The following is a 16,634-nucleotide window of genomic DNA, read 5'->3' on the forward strand; positions in this document are numbered from 1 at the left end:
AGCCGACAAGATTGTTCCCTGCTGATATGGAAATAAACTGGGATTCCTGTTTCCCGTATGTAAATACCAAAAATAATCAAACATCGCTGGGAATTCAAAAAAGAGACCTGGAAATCACTCAAGCTTTATCAATTCAAAGCACCGCTTGACTGCACATCGTGGCAAAGTCAGAAGCCTCATATTCCCAAACAAATAAAATAAAAGTTTCCAGTGTATCATATGTCTACTGCGACCGCAACTCTCAGTGGGCCTGTGGTATTTGAAATGCGATTGGGTCAACGATTTGACGCGATCTGTTCTCTAGTAACCGTGCCCAGGGGATTCGCTCTGTTTGAGTGCTGCTGACTGAGCTGTGTGGCCCCCGTTTCTCATCAATGATAGAGAGCCGGCTAAAGGAAGATGAAACAGAATGGGATATGGAGGTGAATGAACACTCCCCCCGTCTCCAAGTCATCTTTTTACCAACCGCATGAATTATTCAGCATTTCTACACACTCCATGCATGCAGACACACAGACAAACATACCCTACATGCACAAAAACATACCTAAACACCACATCAGATGGACTGATGGACACCGTGCCATCAAAATAAGAGAACTGAAAACTGATGTTGACAGTAAATATTGTTCATGATCCATATTTTAATTTATCTGACTGATAAAAAAATTGGTTTCAGCTTCTAATGTGAACATTTTCGGGTTTGAATACACATATTAATCAATGTTGCATGTTTATAGAATGGCACCTTATTCTGAAAGGATTTAGTAATAAAATAAGTGATGGTCCTAAACGACATTGTGGAAGATGGGGTAGATTTTTTCTTAATGTATATGGCTGGCAAGAACTTTTTTATTTAATAAAAAAAGGACATCAAGTGTAGAATTTATTAAACAACAAAAAAAATATTTTTTTCCTCTTTTTTTCTGTTCATTATCTTGAGAGGCCGTAAATAGTTTTACAAGTTATACAGAAATCAATATGTATACAAGAAGTAGGATCAAACTTGTCCTTTTTATTGTAATAACTATTGATAAACTGTTTTCATTGTACAGTTCAACTGAAACTTGCAATTTCACATGTTTATTTTCCCTCCTTATTTATTCATTTATTTCTGCTTCTATATGGAAAACTGTACGATTATATTATGATCAATTAATTTATTATTTCAAATGATGATTTTGTAACTCATTAAGGTTGCTATGCTCTGCACATACTGTATATGTTGTGTGTTTGTGTCAGGATGTTTAGGTTTGATTTTGTATTTTGCTTTTTGCTTGTTCTCTTGCAATTTCAGAAAATAAGTATTTAGGGGATTTCCGGTAGATTAAAACATAATAAAGAAATTACAAGTTGCAAACACACAAGGAAAAAATAAACACACATAGAGCAACAATGGATTTTCTTCAATGGACAAAGCTGCCTATTCCAATAAGAGGCAAACGGTGTTGTGACAGTAAGTAAGATTCACACTCATCAAGGTCAGAGATGACGAGGCCAAGCAAAGCACCACTCAAGTCGAAACTTCATATTTACGTGTGGAATTTTTTTACGCATGAGACACCGAATGCAGCACAGAAAGAGAGGTGTGACACTTTCAGAGTGACACTTGTAGTCCTTATCACATCAACACAGACTAGAGGTGGCAAACAGAGCAGAAAATAAGGTTGCCAGAATGCAATCGAGCAAATCAGCTGGAGAGGTGCATCCATGTTTCCTGAAGAGACCCTTCCAGTAGAGCAGATAGAGATCAAAAGGACCGACGGGTTCAGGCCGACTGCTCCCTCACAGGCCCAAAACTAGCTTCTCTGATCATTTGTGCTATCAGTTGGAGGGTCAGAGCAACAGTGATTAAGCCTTGCACAAAAGGGAGGCATGGAGAGACCAAACACTTTCACTGCATATGTGCCATGGCTTTTTCCTCGTTAGCGTCTGAAGTTTAAGGCTGCATTCTCACTGTAATTGTTTCATTTCATTTCTTTTTCAATTACACTGGGAAAAAGATCAATCTGCTGTCATCAGTCTCATGAATGTGGCTCGTATATGAAAGCAGTGTCAATTTGAGGACCACGATCAAGATAACACGAGAAAGAAAGGCAAACAGAAGGCTTAATCATAATTAAGGAGCTATATCTTCATGTTATGACAAAAATGGAAAAGACGGGAGGACGGAGAGAAAAAAAAATCCAAATAAAGTATGAGTACGTTTTTGGTTTAGAGAAAACAGCGAAACAGCTGTGTGAGGCAAAATGTTTGGAACAGCCCTCTTGAGGCTTGAGAATTAATCTCTGACTGCCATGGATTTGGTTGGTGTTAATACGATTTAAGCCTTAAAGTGTTAATCCGTAAGATCCTTAAGACACTCAGTGAATTTGAGCTCCGCAGCGTCTCCTCTGCTGGTGGCGTCCTCCATATATAAAACTCATATAGGACGGCAAAACTAGATGATGAATGAGGACTACAAAGGAAAAACTTGTAGCTGTGGTTTTAGGTGCAGGCAACAAGATGAGCCACCATTTTATTACCCATAAAAACACACGCACGCACAGACACACACAAACACACACAAACACACACACACACACACACATCCCTGGACTCATTAAAACAACAGATGCTCTCTCAGTCAAACCATGCTGGTTTACTTGGGGGTGGCAGACTACGCCCCACACATTTACATGTTTTTTTTCTTGAAAGGCACAAGATGTGATCATCAGTCAAAGCAGATGTCTGCCGAAGCAGATGATCTTCAGGATTAACATTTGAGGCAAACTGATGTAATATATCCACCTAAAGGCAAGGTTGTCTTTGCTAACTTGAATCATATACCACTTAGTTTATGTACTTACAAGAACAAGGCAAGAGGCAGATTTTCAGTTTGCCACTTTGACATCTGTCAGATGCTTTTAGAAATCTGGATACCGTGATTGATCCCACGCCGCACCGCGGAAATATCATCCCCTCACTTACTTTTCTCATATTTCATGCTCCATAGACAACATTGGCTGTGCTTTAAAATCCGGCTGAAAAAAAAAAATGATTAAGTCCTACAATCGTACCTGAGGCAGAAAATGATGCAAAAACAAGCTGCCACGGTGTCGATTCGACAGCAGCTTTTTAGGTTTTTACATGTAATCTGAATTTAGTAGGTCAAAGTTTCTATTGCATTCACTTTAACTTACTTTTTCCTTAACATTTTAACTCACTAGGCTCCGAGATACAAACTCTCAGCCTATGTGAAGATGTGAGAAGCGAGATAACTGTTTTTCTCGCCGACTGTCTGGGCTATTACACAGGTAGATATTGTAATAAAAAGACAAATTATTTGTATTTGTTTTTATTTTTAACCTTATTCACCAGCCGCCCACTCACACGTCTAACAAGCATTTATGTCTTGAAAAAAAAAGCTACTGGCTATTAAACTTTTAGAGTGTCTCGTCCATACAGCAACATTTGCAGTAATTTTCTTCTTTATTTTTTTTATTTTCTTACCTGTTAAGAGGGTCGACAACAATGGCCCTTGGGTGTGACATATTCCCTTCCAACAGAGTCTTCCGGGTCTGAGAGGCTCTCTCCAGTCTGGCAACGCTGATTGTCTTCCTGTAGCCATCGTTGGTCCAGTACAAGTTTTTCCCGATCCAGTCCACTGAGATCCCTTCGACATTGTCAAGTTCTACAACAGATCCAGCAGCACAGGATTCAATAAAACCACCAACAGACATTGCTTTTGTACTTTTTTAAAGATCTGTATAGAGACCGTTTTCATCCAGTACTGTGACTTATTATGAATGCAATCCTTAAGTTCCTAAATCTGCAGTACTTCCGAATCGCTGTTTTACGTCTTTAATCACTCGGCAATAAAGTACAAAACACAGTGACAGTGAACCATTTGTTAACATCGCAATGTGTGGAGCTTTATTACAGATACAATGATACAGAGCGGCGTTTTGCCGGACCTACCGCAAAATCTTTTTTGTTTTAACAGATTAAGGGTGTTTCGAGTAGAATAACAATGTCTGAAATGGCATTAACTTTACATTAATGTCAGAGAAGAACTGCTAACGTGATGTATTGCTTATAGTCAGCTTAATCTATCTGAGCGAGTTGCTGCGGTTAGGATTTCAAAAAAGCATTTAGACCCACCATCTTTGAGAATTGTCTCTCGGCTGCTTCCGTCTATTTTTTGCCGCCCAATAAGGAAACTGGTGGTGTCAGCAAAGTAGATGTGTCCCAATTCCGCGTAGTAGTCGATGGCTCGGGGGTTGACCAGGTCCTCGATTGGCTCCATGTGCTCGTCACTGGACTTGATGTTCATATCCAGGCCTCGGATGACCCCGGGGCGCCCCTTACCGTAGAACAGGAAGAGATCGTTTTTGGGCTCTACAAGGCAAGAAAGGAGGGACCCTTTTTTTTACTATTATAGTCAATTAATTGGTCTAATTCATCAATGCTGATCCCGGCATTAAACCCCCTTATTACCGGCCACATTGTACTTATATGTGAGTTACAGCCAAGGCCATCCATTTGCCTTAATGGAGCCAGTAATCAGTGCCAATGACTATACTCTTCCCCTTCAATCACGTCCCTGCTACAAAGCTGCCGTGACAGTAGGAGACGGAAAAGGCTTGAGCAAACAGACAATGGCAATACTTACCTTGGCTGTGAGCGCTGCGTCTGATCTAAAATAACATGGTGTCTCGGTAGAAAGGCAAACAGGAGGCCCAGAAAGCTGAGGCAACTCCTCGGCGGCCCGCCAGCCGCTCAGGGGGTTGTATGTTCTCGAACCCTTTGGGATCCTCTCGAGATGCAAGCGGAGAAATGAAGGAGCTTCCAGTGAGAGAAGCAGACCTCGCCTCGCTCTCAGCCCCTACCCAAGAGATTGGGATGCTGGGGGTGAGGACCACACATGCCTCACTTCAATTTATCATTTTGTGAGGGAGAGACCAACTACCCAGGAGACAATTAAGGATTGCAAGAGACCCAGATATCAAACCCCACTGTGACTGCTGTATGAAGAAGCACTACCATTTAGCAACGAATATCATTATGCTTAGGGAGTGGGAAAGCGCGAGCAAGGGAGAGATAGCTGGCGCATCAGAACATCTATGAGGGGGGAATAAATCAAATGTGTCACGGCAAGCCTCCCAATGCTTCGTTACCCCGATCGAAAATTGGTGGGCCCCTCAGATTGTGTCATCAATTTGATCTTCTGCTTTTATTGTCAGTGACACAATGTCCAGCGATTGATCAGAGCGGCCAACAAATGCAGACAAACTTAAAACCTCATTATGGCAATAATCAATCAGGCCCGCGACAGGTCGATAGCGGAACGTCACTTTCAAACGGGCCTGTGTCCACCAGTGCTCATCTTTGTCACTGTTGCCGTACAGCCTAGGCATGTGTGACGCACTCTGGGCTCCAGTGTGACACATGACCTTTACCGTCGCGTGTCGATACCAAAATGAGCACTGATGCAAAACATCCTTTTACGGCATGAGTCAGGATTCCTGCTTTATAAGAACAGGAAGCACCGCCAGTAAAAAAAAAGACGAAAAAAAAGTCCTTGAAATGAAAACAAAAAGAAGAAAAGCACACAAGGTTTCACATATTATATGCCAAGGCAAAACATGTTACTGACTTTTACAGGACTGCCCATCAGAGCCCAGACGGTAGCCAGTACGACATCGGCAGGTTCTGGACTTGTAGCTGCCACTCAGAAGGCAGATATGGGAACATCCGCCCGGCTTTCCGTATGAGCCTATTTCACATGCGTGACTCCTGACTGTGGACAAAATCAGACAGACAGAGCAATCATTATAAGCTACTGAAGCATCCTCTTTCTGTACTCTTATGACTCCAGCTTCTGCGTCACAAGAAGTGGACGATTCTGACACATACATGCACATGTTAACCTCGCCAGAAAATGTCCTTTACCTTTCGGCTGAACGAGCTTGTGGTAAACACAGAGTCTTTTAGTATCCCCCAGGCTGGCTAGTATCCTGCTGTCCTCTGTGATGTTGAACCTGTGGATCTGCAGCAGCTCCACAGAGGAACTCCCTTTGGAAGGGTCAGAGTGGGTAGCATAGAGGTAGTCCTCAAACAAAGCTAATGAATAAATATACGATACCTGAAAAACAAGAAGATTCATGCTGTTTGTTATTTTCATTATCCATGAGGCCAAAAATAAGTAAAACCACAAGAGGGACACAACAAAAAAAAAACTAAAATACAGAAACAAACAGAAATTGTTAAGGGGCTTTTATCTTTATTCATGCGGCAAGCAGAATGGAGGTAGTAGAGCGGGGCTGTCTGTACATTTGGTAGCCCACATGGGGTCAGAAGTCGGACTCCACGGGGAGACCGCTGGCCCTGACACCGCAGCCTCCATGCTACATTTAGCAGGCTGACACCCACAGAAAGCGACATGGCTGGATGAGCTGTGTTCACAGGAAGTACACCTAAGCTCACTGGGTCACACTCTAACATCAGGGGCACCAAGTAACATGCGTCGGAATAAATAAATAAATACCTAAATAAATAAAATAACAAACTAACCACTCAACCATCCCCCCTCTCTTTCTCTCTCTATGGAATTTGGCCTTGGCACTCTACCTTTGTATGGAAACTTTCAAAGCAATGTCACACATTCTACTAAAGAAAGGGTGTGCATAGAATGTACTTGCATCTTTACCTCTAGCATATGTAATGCATGCTATTAGGTACTTAGGGTATTGAATATGATGACTGAATCAACCAGACAGGATTAACTTCGTATAGGGGAAAATAAAAGAGCAAGGTTGTTGTAATCAACAAAAGTTTGATTAAACTGAAATTAATGAATGTGTGTCTCTCCGCAACTCTGTGCTCAGCAATGTTTAGCCATCGTTGAAAAGTGAAGGCCATCCTGTGCAAAATTATTCCTGAGCATGACTCAGGATATTATAAGCACTGCAACTTAAAGTTGTGCTGCATAAAATTAATCCACAGCCCTCCAGCCAGTCAGAATCATGTTTTCATTCTGACAATAGCAATAAACATCAGCCAGTTTTCTTTCCCCACGTATCAAATACAGCAGCCTGATCTGTTGCCCTATATCTTAGTCTAAGTCTGAGTCTGATGCTGTAGTTATCTCTCTACAGTAATTTATGGGTGTGCCTCTCTAGCACAGTGGTGTACTACAGTGTGAGGTTTTTTGTTTTTAAGTTATGTTATGTTTTTGAGTGAACTTACATACTATGTAATGAAAGTGTTGTGGCAGACATTAATTTAACACAAAGCTGTAGTTTCTCCTTAACTTAACAAAGTCATTTCCTATACCTAACCAGATTCTTGTTTCTTGCCTAAATAAGTAGTTTTGTTGCCCAAACCTAACCAGGTAGTTTTGTTACTAACATCTAATCAAGCAGTTCTGCTGTCTAAACCTAAATAAGTAGTTTTGTTCTCTACATATGATCAAGTAGTTTGATCATATGTAGTGTGATTGTTTTGTTTTTAAGTTAGTAACTTAGTCTAAGTGCACCTACTTAATACGTAATGAAAGTAATGCAACTGACATTATTTTAACATAAAGCCGGATTTTCTTCTAAACCCAACTAGGTAGTTTTGTTGCCTAAACTTAACCAAGTCGTTTTGTTGCCTACACCTAACCAAGTAGGATTTTCTGTCTTAACGTAACCAGATCTTTTTTTTTTTGTTTTGTTTTTTTTCGTTGCCTGAACCTTATCAAGCAGCAGCCATTTGACAACATAAATCATAGTCCAAAAGTCCTAATATGTGAAATGTTTGTCAGCGAGCTTCATTTTGAAAGTCTAACCGGACGTTGCAGAGTATTCTTTGTACCTAACTTGACTGCGGAGCCCTCGCGTGCAAAACTGATGCTAGAGGGGTTAATACAGTGTCATAGTTTGAGCCTTAAGGCCACTGATCAAGTTGCTGTATTTGATGAGTCGTGAGTGAGAAACTGTCTGAAGTGTTGCGTATAATGGAGGATATTTTGAGAGTAAATGATTAAACTGCTTTAAATGTGAGCAAAGTTTTACTTCTGACCATCCGGTCAATGGAAAACATGGAAAAACGTAGCTGGGTGCCATTCATCATGTGGATGCAATGAAGTGAAGATCCTCTGTCTAACTAGGCCATAGACTAATGGAGTAGGCACTATTATGCAAAGAACACCTGCATACACAATAAGGTGCTTGAAATGTTCGTCTTTTTTCTTTTCTCATAAAGGGTGAATATCTAGTCCAAGTTTGCTTGAAAGGGTCTATTAATGAATAGTCATAATCTATGATGAAAGGCCTCAAAAGTGTACTACAGGAGAGAGACTATTGATATGCTCATTTAGAAGACAGCCCCAAATGTGCCTCAATTCCTTCAATTTAATAAATCATCCATTCCCTATTCAACAGACCTTTTTATATTAAAATGAAGAGTGAATTATAACAACAAGCAGTGAATATGCCACCTGTTTTGTGGTGATAAAGCATGGTGCCCTAAATGAGAAAATTAACCAAGAACCCCCCTCTCATGTAACAATTTGGAGTCTCTCAATTGAAAAGAGAGAATGAACTTACAATGTGAAGCCCGTGGAAGACAAAAAAATAGCGCTTACAGTGAAATATGACACTCACTTGGCTCCCGTGGATTATGGTGTGCCTGTTCCTGCCGTTGTAATCCACCACGTCGATGTAATCCAAGTAGGCGTCTGCCCAGTACACCAGCTTCTTGACCACGTCCAATGCCACAGCAGTGGGCTGCTCAATTTTATAATCCACCAGCCGAGTCCGGTTAGTGCCGTCCATGTTGCAGCGTTCCACCTTGGCTACGTTCCCATAGTCAGTGAAGAAGAGCATTCTGCAGTGGGAAGGAAGTGTTTAAATGATTAAATTTTGTAAAGGATGTTGTCTACTCTTCTAGAAGACCAGAGTTTCATTCTTTTCTCTTCTCAGACATAGTACTTGCACATACAATCACAGCCACAATACACAGTCATACATTATGCATTACTCTGGGTTGTTTGGCGTTATAGAGCCATTACATCAGGTCGTTAGATAAACAGAATACCACTTTGTTTTTTGCCTAATATGTTTATCCAAGCTGCAATTCATTGAACCCAATCATAGCTTAGCAACAAGCCATGGCCGGTCTGTCAAGCTACTGGATTGCCAGCATGTCAAAGCAGTGTGCATAGGGATGTAGTTAAGATCGAACCAGGACACATTGATAACCCTTACTGTGTAGACATTTATGTTCGAGTAATAATTCTGAGAGGGTTGAATACCACACCTAATCGCTGATCGCTATGGCCAACACCTTTTGCTAAGAGTTTGGGGGTAAGGGTGTGTTATTTCAGCCTTTCCAATACCAAAACCACAAGATCACAAAAAAGTGTAAGGAATTAATCAAACTGCCCTAACCAAAGGTACAAACATTAGCATACCTTGTTAACTAGCATACTAACTACAGTAACCCAGTGTTACAGTTGAAGCCAAGATGGGGTTTCAGTCAATGTTGAACTTAAGTTTTATTAAGAACTGGTCAATTAAATGTGTTACTCTTGAGTGTAGGCCAGGTAATGTTAGCAGATCAGCTGTTTTCTAAGTCCACATCTGCAAACCCATTTCTCAGTGATGCCTGTTGTTATGAACAATACATGAAAAAGCACAAATCTAACATCTGTCATGCTTGCTTGGTATGACAGGGTGACAGGGCCATAGTTCTATAAGAACAATGCTGTTTCTTTATTTCTATATCATCCACATGGTTTACCAACTAGCGCAAAATGATGACTTGCTTAACCTGACACCCGTTAGCCTCAGTATTTTAGCATGACATCATCTATCCATCAGTTTCATAATTAAGACCCTCTCTATTCATAATGACTCAGCTGTAGATCATGTATTAATCAACGGTGGTAAACTGTAGCCTACTTTGCATGGTAGCTAGTAATTATGCCGAAATTGTCATTAGGCGTCTAGAAATGAATGTCTACATCTGTTTGAAATCAAGGTCCCATTGTTTCAAAAATTACCAAGACTTTTGAGTGGTTAATTAGCCACCGCTAATCATATGACTGGCATGATAACAGTGATAACAGACTCCTAAGACTTAGAAAGTAGTCTTTATGATCAAAATCTAACTGATTAAATAGTTTATTTACCTGTTGCACACAGCATGTCAATATGTAATAGCCGTGCAGCGATGACAGTGACCATGATTGTTGACACGTCTGATGACCCTCTGCCAAATCGACAGACATTAGTGTTGTACAAATGAACAAAAATGAGATGAAAATTGATCCCTATGATAAGTCAGTGTCGTTCAAAGTCAGTCAGGAGCATCCAGTCATACATGTTCCAAACTCTCTATCTCTCAAGAGGAAACAGAAGAAGCTATAAAACAGCAGCTTGCAGCCACACACCGGCTGTGAGCCTGCTCCAAATGTCTCAGACCCCCGGCACCCTTTTTATTTACAACTAAGCCCCTGTGTGTGTAGCATGTAAGTGGCATTGTTATCTTTCAACTTATTCAGATGAAGTGTTTTGCAGTAGGTATGTTGCTTTCAGCGCATTCCACCGTACACCACCTGCCCGGCAACACATGAAAAGAAAGTAAAAGAAAACCAGAGGAGTGGATGATGAATAAAGCAGTTTGGCATCAAGCAATCTCAAAGTCTGGATATTTTTTCTCAGAAGTGAATATTTGTCTAACATTCAAGAAATGACTCAAACACTCTAAGAGTTAGTTATTTCGCTTGATGCGGGCTGTTGTTCGTGCTGAAAGACAGCGAAGGAGCGAGTATACCTCACCAAAGCATAAGTGGTGCATTAAAATAGCATCATGTGTCATTTTTCTAAACATGAACTAAAAAAGCGGTGTAGTCATTCACAACTGTAGAAGGAGTGGAACAAAAAGAAACAATTTCTTTCCAAAATGTAGTAGAAAGAACCCAATGTGAATTTATTTTTTGCCTCCTACTGGTCATGATTTGATTGATTTGAGCTTTAAATTGGCTGATCTGTCCTCATAAAACGACTGTTTTTCAGTTGACATGTTGGTCTGCAATCTGAGAGCTTCAACAAAGAAGCTTTTGAAGGTTGCTGATCATTTTGTATTTAGCAAACGCAGCAAAAGTCAGTGCATTACTCCCCTCAAACGATTGCAGTGGCTGTTTGTTCACATGTCCAGGCAGACCAATTTACCTCACGAGGGCCTCTTGTGAACAAGTGAATTATGACTCTTGACTGTCAGGAGCAAAGGATGGAGTAGTGTGATGTTGTTATAGCACTGCAAATGACGTTAGGGATGAGGCTGAAGTGTGTAGTTCGGTCAACAAAGCGAGTCATATTTCCATCAGCAACACATTTCGACCCACATTTTCCTACAAAACCTTGAACAAGTCATTTTCATGCCTCAAAATATAAAAACCGACCCTTAAACATCGCGTGGGCAAATCAGAAAATGATCATGAAAATGTTTTTTTTATCTTGAACGTCATATGTCCCAATTTTTTAAGCCACTGACTAACAAAGTCATCCTTTACGAAATGGGCGGCAGTTCAAGAAACACTCTGTAAGTTATTCTTGGAAAGCAATGGCACATAAAAACCATTTAGTCATTTAGATCGGAGGGACATGTTGTCCCTGCGGGTGACGAAACAACAAACATAAACGCAAAGCTCCTCAGCAGATAATTCGCGAGGAAATGTGTCACGACGCTGGACAACTCACCGATATCTGCAGCGGAGCATACAACACTTACACAAGGTGTAAAATTAATGTTAAATTAAAGCACATTCCCACCTCCAAAAAAAACCCCCAAAAACGAAACACCAGAATGTGTTTAAATGCCTCCCAGTGAGGCTGCCTCTCTGATACATGCAGCAGAAGCTCCATAACCTGAAGGCAAACGCAATAAAAGCAGCATTTCCCATTTTCTTTGTGGTAATTTTGGGGACATTTAGAAGACATGCTGCAGAGGGCCTGAGGGTATGTGAGTAGACATAAAATGACAGACAATGTGTGATGCACAGAGGAGCCAAACCATTTAGTACCTGAAAAACCACGAGGACGGTTTGAAAATCAATTCTAAAAGACACAGGGAGCCAGAGGAATGTGAGACTGATACTGGGAAAACCGGTGTTACACGTATTCTAATTGTTTGCTTACAATAGAAACTGAACACGGCCAGGCGAACAAATAAAACGTCCTTTAGCTAAAAGTAAAGATCTCACGGACTGTCACTTTAAAAACTGCCCATGTCTGCACATAATTAACATGGAGGTCCTGTCATGCTGTCCTGCTGTGGCTCAGCGAGGACAGAGCTCCAGCAGCCTCCAATGATAACGAAGCTACAGCCAGAGAGCGGCGGGAAGCCGACTTAATCTGCACAAGTCAAGCCAGGGGGAGAGATGGGCTGCCCTTTGAACCCTCGACCAAAAAAAAAAACCTTCGCGTCAGCAAGGAACCCAGCTCCCCAAACAGGTGCACCTCCACGTGGCATACAAATGATAGCTTTCTGGGATTAGGATGGTGCTGATGCTGTACTTGCGCATTCTGCAGCGCCAACCAGATCCATGTTGGATTCTGGAAATGAGCCCCCCTGATAGAATAAACCGCATGGGACCACTGGGAAATAGTACATGTCCTGCAGTGAGACTGGAGACTGAACACCAAAGTTGATTTCATGTTTTTCTTTTTCTGTAAGTAGGAGCATTCTGTCCATCTCATAAAGCCGTGGCAGGAAACAGTTAATTTGTTTTCTGACTGAGATGCACTTCTTTGGATTGGTATATGTGTAAATGATCATTTCTCATATTTGGACAGACGCAGTGGCTTGAGGTCTGTAAGCTGTTTGTAGTTTTAATCTTTTGCAGTTTTGCAGTCCAGGATGGATGAGATCATGTTTAATACTAACAGTACAACTCAGTATCACCAAGGTTTTTTTTTTTTTTTTTTTAATTTTCACAGCACTTCTGGGTTCAGACTTAAAGGGACAGTATATTTTAACTTATCTGCAGTGCTATTTATCCACAATGATTGTTTTGGTGCGCGATGCAGGGTTTTGCAAATATCAGCCATAGAGATGTCTGCCTTCTCTCGAATACAGTGGAACTTGATTACAGTCGGCTTGTGTCAGCAAAACAAACGTGTGGAAACCTGGTTATTCAAGATAACCATCAGGCCTGGTTAGGAGCAGTCACATATAGGCGCTATCAAGCTCGAAAACACGCAAAGGCTGCCCGAGCTCAGCCTTGGAGGACACCATTACCTTTTACATCCTACAATGACACAAGCGTGGGCCTCACGTAGACGAGTAGATTTACTGTTCGCAGGTCTTGTTTGGATGAAAAAAAAATTGTCCCCACATGAAACCGCTCACATTATAACATGTAAAACAAGTATTTTTTTTTTTTTTAATTCCTTTTGCTTGATATTTAAGAGAAGGCAGACCGTTTTTCCTCCTACTCCTCCATGATGTTGACATTTTCAGGCTGTAATTAAATATCTCAAATCATATCAGATAACATTCAGTTGTTGTAATTTCAGTGATGCTTTAAGGCTTAATCTAGCTCCATTATCTGGTCAAATTAAGCCCCACGACATAAAATTCCCATTCATTAAAACAACTTTGTACTATCTAAACTTGAAGGTGCAATGTGTAAGGATTAGCCACCTCGCACATTCCTACTGCGAGCTAATAGGGGGAGGCATGTCACAAGAGTAACTGCTAACTGCTGCCAACTTTAGCTGCCGTTAGCTAGTTAGCTCAGTTAGCTCAGTTAGCTGTCCAGCTAGCAATGTGGACTGGGAACTTGGAGTCACATTATGGGAAGGGATGGCTTGGGCTAGCTTGTTAGCATGCTATCTTTTGTGATTATCTTTGCAACACAACACACACGTGTCTTTGACGTAACGTCAAAACTGATATTTCTTTGCATTCTGTTAATAATTTTTATCAATTTTGAATGTTTTAATCTTAAATTCTTACATAGTGCACCTTTAATTTCCAGAGGACAGGACTGACTGTTGCTTACACAAAACTCTATCAGAAGTTTATCATACTTTTCGACATCATCTACTGCAGGCTTCACTGGTCTTGACAAGCCTCACTGTATTGAATTTTCAAAAACAAAGTAGATAGATAAACATTAAATATGAAACTAATATGGGACTCACAGGTAGCTTCAAATCTGTAATAGTTTAAGATGATGAACAAACCAAAATGCCTTAACTGACAGTATGAAGGGCAGGGAGACAGGAAGACAGTCTACTCATAATAAAAATGTAATGCCAAACCAGAGCATATTCTATAAACGCTGTTCCTCACACAGTGCTATCCCATCTATCATCTCCCTGAATTCATTTGACAGAGCTCTCTCACACTTGCTTTCTTCAAAAAAAAAAAAAAGTCTCACCAATTAGAGGCAAGAAGAAGCCTTAGAAAAACCTCTGCCTTCTACAGTCAATAGCCAGCAGCCTGCGTGTCCAGCTCCCCTGTGGGCCAGCACACTCTATATCAATACTGTCATCCTTCCATACCCACAACAGAATGGACACTTATGTCTGTGAGTCATGTGTGATTATAACAAAATCTCTTGAATAAAAAAAAAAAGCTTATCGGAGGTGATTCAGAGAGGGCTTTAGCAGAAACTCAAAGGTGTAAGTATGCTGTTATTTACCATAAGCCATATTGTTTAATGACCAGCATTTAATAAGAACACGAGACGCTGCCAACCGAATCAGAACTTTTCATGTCATTAAGAAACCAGCAGCTAATTATAGTGATTAGACCAAATGGCTTACAGTGATAACCCAAGCTGTTGACTAAAGTACAGCTTTTAAACTGGAAATGCGCAAAGAAAGCGATGTTGTTCTGCTTCGGTTATCAAACTAATCATATGTTGAGAGTCAAGGTTTACATTGCATTTAGCCTCATGGTGGCTGGTTGTGACACAGTGTAACACAATTAGTGCACAGAGGCAAAATGCTTCCATTGTTACTGATGCATGGAGGCAGTCATTACTGTGCCATGATCTACAGTGCTGAAAGGAAAGGTGTATCATTATCATTAGTCCATCTCATTTCATAAAGTCTCTGTCAAAAGGTTTTAGCAACACTAATGACTATACGACTAATATGACTTGAATGTGAATATGAATGTATGTTTGGTGTGAATATAATACTGTGAATTGTTTTTTGCCATTTCTGGTGTGTTGGTAAATAACTAAATGTTAACTCCCTGGAAAAAGAGTAACTAAGGATTATGTAACTAGTATTTAAGGAGCTTATTGGTTATGATTCAGTAAATTGGTAATGAATGAGTCATAACTAATTTCACAAATATTCATGAACTAATCATTACCTAATGATTCATTAATATAGGAGCTCCCGGTCTGTTTCCTTGTAACTCATCAGTATCTACTATATAGTCTTCAAATCAGTTATTCAGAAATGATACATTAATGACTAATTATTATGTCATTCTTGAGTCATTCCTTACTCACTCCTCAGTAACTACTGACATTTTTGTGTACCCTATTGTAATATGTTACCATTGTGTAATAACCTGCCCTGTCTCCGAGCTTGGTGCCTGACCTTGTGTTATACGAATTTAATGGCTATGCTCTGTTCTTGCTTACTCAAAATATTAGGACAGAGAAGGCTTCAGACTACTGGTAATTGGTTAAAATCTTTGTTACAGGTGCTGCAATTACTGATTTGTTTTTATTGTATATATTTTTTTTTTATTTTAAAGAGGAAACTACCTACACAATATGGGTGGGTTCTGTGTGACTGGCAACCACATGCTGTAAATGTTTCACTTTTCGCCATAGGGATATTTTTTACTCCACAGTTACTCAGCTTTTTTTTTGTGATCTCTACAGAGACTAAAAATCCGTAATGGAAAGTCCTGCAGGGGCATTTTCTACTGAGGGATGTGGGGTGAAATCAGTGAATACAAATGAATGTCTCGACAGTCCAAGCTGTCTGAAGCATCACTATCCGCCAAATTACACAGCTCAAAGAGAAAGGAGCTGAAGGACAGGGAATCATTTAAATCCCTTCATTGTGACTTGCTCACATTCTACGAGACAAGTCAATTGTTATGCATAGTGAATTTTTTTTTTTCTCTTCTCCCATGATTTTCTTTCTTCAACAAAAGATGCATGATGATAAATGAGCCTTGGAGCTCTTTCAGAGATGGTGTATTATATAGGCTGCAGAACACTCACCCCATGAGAGGATCCAGAGCTATTCCTTTAGGATTCAGCAGGTCTAGTTGTAGGATAGTAACACACGTGTCCCCTCCGTGGTTACAGGCAAATATCTTGTCCGTGACGCGGTCAACAAAATAGTAGTTGCCTGTTAGCCAGTCGATAGCTAGGTGCTCCACATCTGCAATGGCAAACAGGTATTAGCCTCCGAAAATCACATTATTAATTCAGATACCATCTTGATATTCATAAAAATATGTGTTTTATCACATATTGCAAATTTTCAACCTGACTGTAAACAGGCAAGAATACTAGGAAGCCAGTGACCACAGTTCAAGGCTGTGTTTCAACATTTGTTAGCGTGGGACCACTGGATGCCTTGGACGAAACCTTGCCTTAACCAAAGCGTTGTCAGAAC

General features: G+C 40.5%; 1 protein-coding gene across 7 annotated transcripts in view; it reads right to left on the bottom strand.

Annotated features, from left to right (window-relative positions):
* The window catches only part of lrp1bb (low density lipoprotein receptor-related protein 1Bb), a 301,330-nt gene that overhangs the window by 150,658 nt on the left and 134,038 nt on the right, over positions 1 to 16,634 (bottom strand). For all 7 annotated transcript variants that reach the window (XM_030428474.1, XM_030428470.1, XM_030428475.1 and 4 more), the window contains 6 exons: positions 16,235 to 16,397; positions 8,631 to 8,853; positions 5,935 to 6,127; positions 5,639 to 5,782; positions 4,144 to 4,380; positions 3,493 to 3,673 (listed from right to left, as the gene is read on the bottom strand). In XM_030428474.1, coding sequence (XP_030284334.1) covers positions 3,493 to 3,673; positions 4,144 to 4,380; positions 5,639 to 5,782; positions 5,935 to 6,127; positions 8,631 to 8,853; positions 16,235 to 16,397 — 1,141 coding nt within the window. The remainder of the gene's footprint in view (positions 1 to 3,492; positions 3,674 to 4,143; positions 4,381 to 5,638; positions 5,783 to 5,934; positions 6,128 to 8,630; positions 8,854 to 16,234; positions 16,398 to 16,634) is intronic.

Source organism: Sparus aurata, chromosome 9 (assembly GCF_900880675.1).
Source record: "Sparus aurata chromosome 9, fSpaAur1.1, whole genome shotgun sequence".
Classification (NCBI taxonomy): Eukaryota; Metazoa; Chordata; class Actinopteri; order Spariformes; family Sparidae; genus Sparus; species Sparus aurata.